Source organism: Mesoplodon mirus, assembly GCF_964341445.2.
Source record: "Mesoplodon mirus genome assembly, chromosome: 6".
Lineage (NCBI taxonomy): Eukaryota > Metazoa > Chordata > Mammalia > Artiodactyla > Ziphiidae > Mesoplodon > Mesoplodon mirus.
Window position 1 is genome coordinate 136,009,054 of NC_138982.1, and position 12,238 is coordinate 136,021,291.

The 12,238-nt window shown below is 40.5% G+C and overlaps 1 protein-coding gene across 1 annotated transcript in view; it reads left to right on the plus strand.

The window, feature by feature from the left end:
- ITSN1 (intersectin 1) overlaps positions 1–12,238 on the plus strand; it is a 244,597-nt gene that overhangs the window by 146,040 nt on the left and 86,319 nt on the right. Inside the window, exons 18-19 of the mRNA XM_082625531.1 lie at positions 8,985–9,112; positions 11,922–12,151. Of these exons, the coding sequence (XP_082481657.1) occupies positions 8,985–9,112; positions 11,922–12,151 (358 nt within the window). The remainder of the gene's footprint in view (positions 1–8,984; positions 9,113–11,921; positions 12,152–12,238) is intronic.

Consider the following 12,238-nt stretch of genomic DNA (forward strand, 5'->3'; position numbering starts at 1 on the left):
AAAATTTTAGAAAGTAAAAAAAAAAAAAAAAAGAAAAGAAAAAAAATGGCCGGACAGAACCCTAGGACAAATGGTGAAAGCAAAGCTATACAGACAAATCTCATACAGAATCATACACATACACACTGACAAAAAAGAGGAAAAGGGGAAAAAATAATATATTTTGCTCCCAAGTCCACCTCCTCAATTTGGTCTATTCAGGTATTCCACAGATGCAGGGTACATCAAATTGTGAAGGTTTAATCCGCTGCTCCTGAGGCTGCTGGGAGAGATTTCCCTTTTTCTTCTTTGTTCGCACAGCTCCTGGGGTTCAGCTTTGGATTTCGACCCGCCTCTGCATGTAGGTCGCCTGAGGTCGTCTGTTCTTCACTCTGACAGGACGGGGTTAAAGGAGCAGCTGATTCGGGGGTCTGGCTCACTCAGGCCGCGAGGAGGGAGGGGTATGGATGTAGGGCGAGTGTGCGGCGGCAGAGGCCGGCGTGATGTTGCAATAGCCTGAGGCGCGCAGTGCGTTCTCCCCGGGAAGTTGTCCCTGGATCGTGGACCCTGGCAGTGGCGGGCTGCACAGTCTCCCGGGAGGGGAGGTGTGGATAGCGACCTGTGCTCTCACACCGGCTTCTTGGTGGCGGCAGCAGCAGCCTTAGCATCTCATGCCCGTGTCTGGGCTCTGCGCTGATAGCCGTGGCTCACGCCTATATCTGGAGCTCCTTTAAGCAGCGCTCTTAATCCCCTCTCCTCGCACACCAGGAAACAAAGAGGGAAGAAAAAGTCTCTTGCCTCTTTGGCAAGTCCAGACTTTTTCCTGGACTCCCTCCCGGCTAGCCGTGGCGCACTAGCCCCCTTCAGGCTGTGTTCACGCATCCAACCCCAGTCCTCTCCCTGGGATCCTACCTCCGAAGCCCGAGCCTCAGCTCCCAGCCCTGCCCGTCCCAGTGCGTGAGCAAACAAGCCTCTCAGGCTGGTGAGTGCTGTTTGGCCCCAATCCTCTGTGCGGGAATCTCTCCGCTTTGCCCTCCGCACCCCTGTGGCTGCGCTCTCCTCCTTGGCTCCGAAGGTTCCCCCCTCCGCCCCCTGCAGTCTCCGTGCACTAAGGGGCTTCTAGTGTGTGGAAACCTTTCCTCCTTCACGGCTCCCTGCCACTGGTGCAGGTCCCATCCCAATTCTTTTGTCTCTGTTTTTTCTTTTTTCTTTTGCCCTACCCAGGTACGTGGGGAGTTTCTTGCCTTTTGGGAGGTCTGAGGTCTTCTGCCAGCGTTCAGTAGGTGTTCTATAGGAGTTGTTCCACGTGTAGATGTATTTCTGATGTATCTGTGAGGGAGAAGGTGATCTCCCCATCTTACTCTTCTGCCATCTTCTCAAAAATCCCAGTAACGTATTGTTTAGCCTCCATGTGTTTGTGTTTTTTACATTTTATTCCCTGTAATTGATTTCTAATCTCATAGCGTTGTGGTCAGAAAAGATGCTTGATATGATTTCAATTTTCTTAAATTTACTGAGGCTTGATTTATGACCCAAGAAGTGATCCATCCTGGAGAAAGTTCTGTGTCCACTTGAGAAGGAAGTGTAATCTGCTGGATGGAATGTCCTATAAATATCAGTGAAATCTGTCTGGTCTATTGTGTCATTTAAGCTTGTGTTTCCTGATTAATTTTCTGTTTGGATGATCTGTCCACTGGTGAAAGTGGGGTTTTGAAGTCCCCCAGTATTACTGTGTTACTTTCAGTTTCCTCTTTTATAGCTGTTAGCAGTTGCGTTATGTATTGAGGTGCTCCTAAGTTGGGTTCATATATATTTATAATTGTTATATCTTCTTCTTGGATTGATCCCTTGATCATTATGTAGTGTCCTTCCTTGTCTCTTGTAAAATTATTTATTTTAAAGTCTATTATATCTGATATGAGGATTGCTACTCCAGCTTTCTTTTGATTTCCATTTGCATGGAATATCTTCTTCCATCCCTTCCCTCTCAGTTGTATGTGTCCCTAGATCTGAAGTGGGTCTCTTATAGACAGCATATATATGGGTCTTATTTTTATATCCATTCAGCGAGCCTGTGTCTTTTGGTTGGAGCATTTAATCCACTAACATTTAAGGTAATTATTGATATGTATGTTCCTATTACTATTTTCTTAATTGTTTTGGGTTTGTTTTCGTAGGTCCTTTTCTTCTCTTGTGTTTCCCACTTAGAGAAGTTCCTTTAGCATTTGTTGTAAAGCTGGTTTGGTAGGCTGAATTCTCTTAGCTTTTGCTTATCTGTAAAGCTTTTGATTTCTCCATCGAATCCGAATGAGATCCTTGCCAGGTAGAGTAATCTTGGTTGTAGGTTCTTCCCTTTCATCACTTTAAATATATCATGACACTCCCTTCTGCCTTGTAGAGTTTGTGCTGAGAAATCAGCTGTTAACCTTATGGGAGTTCCCTTGTATGTTATTTGTGATTTTTCCCTTGTTGCTTTTAATAATTTTTCTTTGTCTTTAATTTTTGTCAATTTGATTACTATGTGTCTCAGTGTGTTTCTCCTTGGGTTTATCCTGCCTGGGACTCTGCGCTTCCTGGGCTTGAGTGGCTATTTCCTTTTCCAAGGTAGGGAAGTTTTCAATTATAATGTCTTCAAATATTTTCTGGGGTCCTTTCTCTCTTCTCCTTCTGGGATCCCGTAATGTGAATGTTGATGCGTTTAATGTTGTCGCAGAGGTCTCCTAGGCTGTCTTCATTTCTTTTCATTCTTTTTTCTTTATTCTGTTCCACAGCAGTGTATTCCACCATTCTGTCTTCCAGGTCACTTATCCGTTCTTCTGCCTCAGTTATTCTGCTATTGATTCCTTCTAGTGTATTTTTCATTTCAATTTTTGTATTGTTCATCTCTGTTTGTTTGTTCTTTCATTCTTCTAGGTCTTTGTTAAAGATTTCTTGCATCTTCTCAATCTTCGCCTCCATTCTTTTTCCAAGGTCCTGGATCATCTTCACTATCATTATTCTGAATTCTTTTTCTGGAAGGTTGCCTATCTCCACTTCATTTAGTTGTTTTTCTGGGGTTTTATCTTGTTCCTTCATCTGGTACATAGTCCTCTGCCTTTTCATTTTGTCTGTCTTTCTGTGAATGTGGTTTTCATTCCACAGGCTGCAGGATTGTAGTTCTTTATGCTTCTGCTGTCTGCCCTCTTGTGCATGAGGCATCTAAGAGGCTTGTGCAAGCTTCCTGATGGGAGGGACTGGTGGTGGGTAGAGCTGGGTGTTGCTCTGGTAGGCAGAGCTCAGTAAAACTTTAATCTGCTTTTCTGCTGATGGGTGGGGCTGAGTTCCCTCCCTGTTGGTTGTTTGGCCTGAGGCAACCCAGTGCTGGAGCCTACAGGCTCTTTGGTGGGGCTAATGGTGGACTCTGGGAGGGCTCCTGCCAAGGAGTACTTCCCAGAACTTCTGCTGCCAGTGTCCTTGTCCCCGGGGTGAACCACAGCCACCCCCAGCCTCTGCAGGATACCCTCCAACACTAGCAGGTAGGTCTCGTTCAGTCTCCTATGGGGTCACTGCTCCTTCCTCCTCGGTCCTTATGTGCACACTACTTTGTATGTGCCCTCCAAGAGTGGAGTCTCTGTTTCCCCCAGTCCTGTTGAAGTCCTGCAATCAAATCCCACTAGGCTTCAAAGTCTGATTCTCTAGGAATTCCTCCTCCCGTTGCTGGACCCCCAGGTTGGGAAGGCTGACCTGGGGCTCAGAACCTTCACTCCAGTGGGTGGACTTTTGTGGTATGATTGTTCTCCAGTTTGTGAGTCACCCACCCAGCGGTCATTGGATTTGATTTTATTGCGATTGCTCCCCTCCTACCGTCTCATTGTGGCTTCTCTGTTGTCTTTGGATGTGAGGTATCTTTTTTGGTGAGTTCCAGTGTCTTCTGTTGATGATTGTTCAGCAGTTAGTTGTGATTCCCATGCTCTAGCAAGAAGGAGTGCGCGCATATCCATCTACTCCGCCATCTTGAACCCCAGTGGATACTTCTTTATACTTTATGTAATATCACTTCACATAATACATTTATTTTTGAGTGTTTCTAAGACCAAAGGAAGGAGAAACAGTCACAGTTTTTTAATTAAGTGATTTTGTGCCACTTGCATAGCAATAGAACAACTGTCTTTAGTGAACTTGAAAGTGAGCCATATTTCTCAGGGGGGCAAAAAATTGGATCTTCTCGAGTATTCAATTTGTGAAGCATATTGCTTTTGAAATACTTTGGCTGTATGCCACAGGACATCCAAAGATGTTTTATGGTGCAAATATCTTAATTCCTTAGAGGAAATAAGTCACTTTTCCCCCTTGGTTGAAGGAAGAAATTTAAAAACAAGCTGATTTTCGTTCATCTTAACTAGTATAAGACAGAATCTTTATTTGCCAATCATTTTCTTATTGTGGTTTATAATCTGTGTTTGATCCAACACCCCTTTGAGAGTCAAATAAAAGCTATGTGCCTTCTCAGCAAGAAAAATGCCAATATACCCCAGTTTGCCTGTAATTTCATAGTGTTCACAGAGCCAAAGCTTTTTCATAGACCCTGGATAAGAAACTCTGCTTTATCTTAGAATTCTGTAGATATTATTGGTGAAAAACATCTTATTTTAATTTATATATACTACGCATTTTATAGGAGTTTTATTTTTCCTATATATTTATTTTGTAGCTAAAACTTATTGAATGCATGCTTATTTCTTATTTATTAAGAAAGTCACCATACTTTATTAGGAGTTAATATTAAGCTGTTGTTCAGTATATCTAGTGTAAAACATATACCCTTGAATAGAACTCAGAAGCAGGTCAACAAAGTTGTACACTCAATACCATATTGCTAGATAAATATCCAGCCAATAAATAAATATGTGATTGTAGAGTTACTTATTTTAGAAAAAAGTAAGTTAATTTGAGGAAGAGCTACAAGTGAGATACTGAGTTTTGAATGGCAGTAATTTCTTATTTGTTCTGTTTATCTTAGTTATAATAGAGAAATAACCGTGACAAGATTTAACAGAATTTGCAGGGTCACTTACATCAGGCTGATCACCAGCACAGTTGATACGATTTGTGTGGGGAAGTTTTTCTTAGCTACTTCTCCCAATAGTTCTCTCATTTCCTAAGTAAATAAAAAAAAATAATGAAACACCAGATTTATTTGTCACCTGGAAAATGTTTTCCCTGAAAGAATTAAAAGGCAACTTGTAAATAACCGTACTTATACTTGAATTTCTTAAACGGTATTGAAAAGGAATGTAGGAACAGGACAGCCCTCAGCTCCCATGTGAAAGGACCCGTTGCTCCTTGTCATGCACAGAAAAACAAGTTGTTAGCTAGTTTTTAGTTTATATTCCTTCATTCTATAGATTGCCATCTCAAAAGTTCAGCTTAAAAAAAAAAGTAATCAACTGAGGAATCATACATTTTCTGCTCATTTTGGTTCATGCCATCTTAAACTCCCAAGTCCAAGGAAAGGGAGGAAAACCCAGAATGCCTTACTATTCATAGCAGCTTGATTTTCTTACACTTGATTGTGTATCTCAGCAGTATTTGACTTGGATGAAGGAAATGACAGAAAAACTTTGCAGTCTTCAAATCTGGATCATAAGATGTCAGAGCCTTCTGTTACCTCATTTGACATCTGTTATTTTATGCCTCCTGCAAGCTCCATTTCCTTGGAGGCACTTGAAGCTGCAGCTTATTTAGATAGTTCCGAAGATAGGTGCAGCTTATCCTCTAATTCTCTTATACTCAAAAATAAGTGTGCTTTAAATTTTAAAAAATATCTTCCTTCATGTATTTGAAACATTTAAAAATTGTTTTCAAACTCTCATTAGCGTGATTTTTTTCCTATAGATGCTTTAAGTTTATTTCTTATTGCTTTTCATTTTATAGTCCCTCATAATATGTTGCTAGCTTTATTTCCATCTGTCTTGACTTTGTATCTGGTAATTATTGATCTATAAATTAATATCCAATTACTAGAGCCCAATATAGAAAGGAAATATGCAGTATAATTCTTTGTTAAAATGAAAAATCTTCATTTGTGCCCTGGTCTACCTGATGCATTGGTACATCATGGCCAGCGTCCATTCTAACTGGCCAGCACTTGTGCAGTAAGTACGTGTTGTTAAGTGTTTTGAATATCACTATGCCTAAAATACATTTTTCCTGGATGAAGTAAGAATTTTTCTGTTTTAATATACAATCAGATCCCTCCTCTGTGATTTCTTTTTTTTTTTTTTTAACTATTTATTTATTTATGGCTGCGTTGGGTCTTCGTTGCTGCACGCGGGCTTTCTCTACTTGTGGCGAGCAGGGGCTACTCTTTGTCGTGGTGCGCAGGCTTCTCATTGCAGTGGCTTCTCCTGTTGCGGAGCACAGGCTCTAGGTGTGCGGGCTCAGTAGTTGTGGCGCACGGGCTTAGTTGCTCCACGGCATATGGGATCTTCCTGGACCAGGGCTCAAACCCGTGTCCCCTGCATTGGCAGGTGGATTCTTAACCACTGCGCCAGCAGGCAAGTCCCCTCCTCTGTCATTTCTTACTCTTTTGTATTTAATTTCAGCTTAGAATTATTTTGCTTACTGGTTATACCTTTTTAGTTTATGTAATAAGAATAAAATCCTAAATAAAAGAGACACAGATAAATAGAGAATACATTTTTATGGTGATGAACAATGTCTAACAATTTAACAGATCTTAAAACTAAAAAACAAACAAACAAAAACTAAAGATTGTCTACTCTGATTTAGCTTGTGGTGCATATCAGGGACTTGAGATTAAAATCCTGGTATCTTTGTTCCCAGTTCAGTACCTTTTAATTATAGTCTGCTGCCATAAATTATTTTTCTGAACCTATTTGAGAATTTTGTGCAGTTGAAGATGAAATTTGAAAATAGGAAGAAAAGTAAATTTTCATCACTTCTTACCCTTCTTTTTAAAGGGTCTCAGCCATTGGGTCAGTGACAGAGTGGGCCACCCCTGTCTATGCAGAGGCTAACTTTTGTCTTCCTCTCTTAGGACATACAGAGTTTTGATTAATAGCATTCCACTGCAGTTTTCCTTTTCACGTAGAGACATTAGCTTGAACCAAGAGTGCGAATAACTCTAACAGCAATTGACCCTTATTTTCCATTTGTCTCTGAAATATCAAATCCCAAATATTAACCAGATTTTTTATTCATGTTTTTAGAGATTACTATTTATGCTTGATTCCAAATTACTATGAAAAGCAATACTGCTGAACTTTTAGCACATTAAAGTTTTACGTCCCATGGTATAGCAGTGAGAAAGATGATGAAAAATGGAATTCTTTTTTCGTGATGTTGAATTTTGTCTCTTAGAACTGTAAACAGACCAAGGCGTCATCATTATGTTCCAGTTTCCGTTCTTGGCCTTCCATGGCCCCTCTATAGCTAAACTCCTGTCTCAAGTACCCTTCATAATTTGGAAGTCACATGCCCATGGCTGCAGCCACAGGGAATAGTCCTTCAATGTGTGCCTTACAAAATTGTGTCTTCCTGCTGCATCCCGTCTGGTTATTCCCAGGCTCATCTGCTGGGTTCTCTACTGAAGCCCCTTCCTTCTTTCCTTCCTTCCCCCTTCAAGTGCCTCCTTCTCTCTAGTCCTTCCTCCTTGCCCGGTACCTGCTCCCCCTAACCTCCTGATCTCCAGTTAAACTTTTTCTCATATCACATTGATCCCTTTTAGGACCTCTCAATATCACTTATGGTATACAGAATGCTTGTTACATACATTCTAACTTTATCTTCAGAACGGTCTAGCTAGTAGGAAAAGGTTAGCCTTACTCTCAGGGCTTTTCTCTAGGAATAAGTGCATTTTAACACTGATCTTCTTCAGACAATCTCTCTACCTTTGATGTCTGATCTGTGAATGAAATCTAAAGGTAGAAATAAGCAGGAAGAAACCTACCCATCTGGACTTACCAGTGAGCAAATCAAGAGAAGACAGGGCAGGCCTTAGTTCTTAAATCTCACCATATAGACCCCTTGGCTGCCCCCCTAGTTAGCCAGAACAAGAAGTCAACTGGAACTTTTGGTTCTACTGGACACTTTGACTTGTTTGATTTATTGTTGACACAAGTAAGAAGAGATTTGGTGACTGAATCTGTTAGTGACCATTTGATTCCTATGGAATCAGAGGGTTTTCCCCCACCAACAGGCATTTCTTTGTTCTTCATATTTTTGGGTGTTTAAACTTCTGACTTGAGTACTTTAAATATCATAAGATACACTTTAATTTCAGTAGCATGCTAAGGAAATTACTGTTATTCCTGTGTTAGTATCAAATGAGGAAATCGGATCCAAAGTGATAATCAAATTATAGCTTTTTACTTTCCATCTGACTGCTGGCTTAGTTTGGGGCAGCTGACAGCTTCACACATGGTTTTAATAAGAAAAGATGCTTCGGAAGAGGTCTGATTCGAAGAAAAATATACCCTGCGGGGAGACTCAAAGTTGTGGAGGAGAAGGATGTCATTTTGTTTCAAAGCAGCATGTCATAAGAAGGAGGTGAGGTTGTAATGGTTTAGTGGAGTGAGTGTAGGAAGAAGTGTGTACATCTTCAAAGCCAGTGGAGGTTGGGGTTGATTATTATCAAAAGAATCTTAAGATTCCATTCATGATCATCACCGTGTCTCAAAATTAGTTGAGTTCCATTACTGTTGCTGAGTCCTGAGCAGTATAGTTTTTCTAATGCTCGTCCCTAGCAAGCTCGTTCTAAAGCACCTCATGGACCATGGTGCAGTGTGTTATGGCTCACTAAAATATGATCTCAGACAGCTTCTGGAGATCAGTCATGTCAAAATGTAGAGTGATTTTAGTTTTCCAAGTTAACGTTTTTCAAACCTGAAGCGTTATCTCCTACGTGTCTAGGCTTCCCCACTATGAAATGTTGCATGCTGATAAACAGTGGAAATGTCTATCAGCGCATGTCATTACATGAACTGTTTCTTGATCATTTATAGGAACTAAGAGAAATACATAATAAGCAGCAGCTACAGAAACAGAAATCCATAGAGGCTGAACGACTGAAACAGAAAGAACAAGAGCGAAAGATCATAGAATTAGAAAAACAAAAAGGAGAAGCCCAAAGGTGAGTCTTTTCAGTGGATTGTGGACCCTTCTGGAAGGAACTTTGAGTATTTACTATTCTTTGCCGGGCTTCTCCAAATTCTTACTGCACCAGAAAGAGCCTTCAGTCTTTAATGTGTGTGGGCACATGTATATATAAATCTTTGCATGTATAAGTACCCCCCAAAGTTTTTGGTTGGTGCCCAGAGCTCTCTCAGGCTACGACTATGTAGATAAATGGAATTATACAAGAAATTGGGACACTTGGTATGCTCATTTGCATGCCAATGACCAAAATACATTTCCAGTTCACAGCCTTTTAATAACAGTGGCCATCAGAGTCCTGGGTTTGAAATCAAAGTCCCTGAGCTCAGTGGCCACACAGGGTTTCTCCAGTGAGACAGACAGTATACCACGCCATCTTCTTTCTTCTTTTTCAACTGCACATGAAACTCAAGTACAAAAGGAGAAAATTTGCTGTTGCTGCTGCTGCTTAGGACACAGACACATTTTTGTTTGAATATTTGTGTCTGTAGTCTTTTATTTGTAACCTTTCGTAGTAAATTGTAGAAATTTATTGTTTCCCTTTTGGTGTGTCTGATTTTGTTATTGGATATTTGCTTTTTAAACTGCAAATTGATTTTAGACTCCTAAGAAACAAAAGTGACCAAGTATCCCAATGATATAGTGTAAATTATAAAAATTGGTTATTGAAATTAGACTAAAAAGATGAAGAAACTCATACTTTAGGCAAGTCACTGACTTTTACTGGGCTGAGCTCAGTTTAACTGCCAGGGTGCGCTTTTTTTTTTTTAACATTTATTTATTTATTTTAATTTAATTTTTGGCTGCGTCGGGTCTTAGTTGTGGCATGCGGGACCTTCATTGCGGTGCACGGGCTTTTCTCTAGTTGTGGCGCGCGGGGTCCAGAGCACATGGGCTCTTTAGTTTGCAGCATATGGGCTCTCTAGTTGAGGCGAGCAGGCTCAGTAGTTGTGGCACGTGGGCTTAGTTGCCCCATGGCATGTGGTATCTTAGTTCCCCAACCAGGGATCAAACCCGAGTCCCCTGCATTGGAAGATGGATTCTTTACCACTGGACCACCGGGGAAGTCCCCAGGGTGCACTTTTGCAGCACTTTTTATTATGGGTACATATTGTATTTTGCATTTGGTGTTTTAGTCTTTTTTATCATGGGTTAGGTAGGGTTTCAAACCAATTTAGAGGACTATTTTATGGTTCTCTTGGTGGAAGGAGGTAGGTCTAGGATTATATCCCAGCGATTAATTCCTTGGATATGTTTATTAACTCCATCATTTTCTTATCTTCAAAGTTTATTATTCACAATACACTGCACCAAAGTTTCACTTTCCTACAGAGTAGAAATACACATACAGTGTCATGATATAAAAGTTTAAATTTTCTGCTTACAATTGTATGATAAATAGCACCCAACATTTAACTTCAGAAATTACGTGGTTATATGCTTTTATAAATGGTGGCCTTTATTGGTGGAATATGTTAAGCAAATTTTATTTGTTGTTATGAATAACAATTAATGTTCCTACCCCTCCAAAAAATGTCTTTTATGCTTTCTTAAAAGATGTTTTGAAAATTGTAAGTGAAATGCTTGATTTAAATTGAAAAGAATTCTACTGCACTAAAGCTTCACGTTTATACAGAGTAGAAATAAATATAATATTTTTTAAATGGAGAATAAAAGTTTTATTTGTTTAGCTCATGTTCCCCTGGCAGTTTCCTAGTTCCAGGAGATGACCTTTGTGCGTTGGCCATGTCACAGGCTAGTGATTCATGCTGTAGACTTTAGAACCAGGCTGCCTGAAGTGGTCCCCAAGCTGGTGTGGCTGTGTGACCTTGGACAAGTCATTCACTCCCTCTGCCTCATTTTCATCTGTAAAATTTGGATGATAATGATAGGATAATGATAGGACCTACCTACCTAGTGTGAGGGTTAAAGTAGTTAACAAATGTGGAGGACTAGTTATTATTAACATGGTATCATTTATTATTGCACATTAGTTTCTTTCTTTCTTTATTTGGTTGTACCATGTCTTAGTGTCTTAGTGTCTTAGTTGCAGCACATGGGCTCCTTAGTTGCGGCAGGCAAGCTCCTTAGCTGTGGCATGCAAACTCTTAGTTGCGGCATGCCTGTGGGATCTAGTTCCCTGACCAGGGGTCAAACCCATGAGGCCATCATATTTTTCAAGGCCTATATTTAATTGCACTTTATCTCTTTGTGTCAGCTAGTTTGAAAAACAAAGTAGGCGAATTCAGTAAAATATATAGAAACTGTTGCTTGTAAGGGTTGGTTACTACCTCAAGGGTTCAAAATAACCTGTTGGTTTCCGCTTCAGTTCTGGGGAGCTACTTATGTGCATGTACATACAGTGTGTCCCCTCAGTGATCTAACTGTTCATGGACTTCTTTAAGCAATATTTCATTTGCAGTGCTGGGTATACTTTCTCTTCATGGAAGTTATGTTCCTGTGTTTTATGGCTTTTATTTTTCTTTGCAATTATATGCCAGTTTTAAAATCGAGAAGTATTTTTGTGATTTTTTTGTAATCACTTTAGAAGCTAGCTACATCAGGAATTTTCTTTCTGTGTTTTTCTAAATCATGTGATTTCGTCTCACTCAGAAAGGGAGCCCTGAGAGCCTCTGTTTCATTGACTCAGATCCCTCCATCTGAAGAACAATATCCCTTGGTGTTTAGCATCCCATTGACTAGATGGAGCTCTTTGTGCAAAGGGGCCACACAGCAGTGTTAACTTGGAGTCGCTTCCCTGCTGTAATCAGGCATTTTGTTGACAGACGAGCTCAGGAAAGGGACCAGCAGTGGCTGGAGCACGTGCAACAAGAAGATGAGCATCAGCGGCCAAGAAAACCCCACGAGGAGGAAAAACTCAAAAGGGAAGAGAGTGTCAAAAAGAAGGACAGTGAGGAAAAGGGCAAACAGGAAATGCAAGACAAGCTGAGCCGGCTTTTCCTTCAACAACAAGAGCCAGCTAAGCCAGCTGTCCAAGCACCCTGGTCCACCACAGGTATGAGAGGCCAAAATTATTCTAGCAAATAAGTCCTTTTCTACACCTGAAACTAACACAACATCGTAAATCAACTATACCCCAATA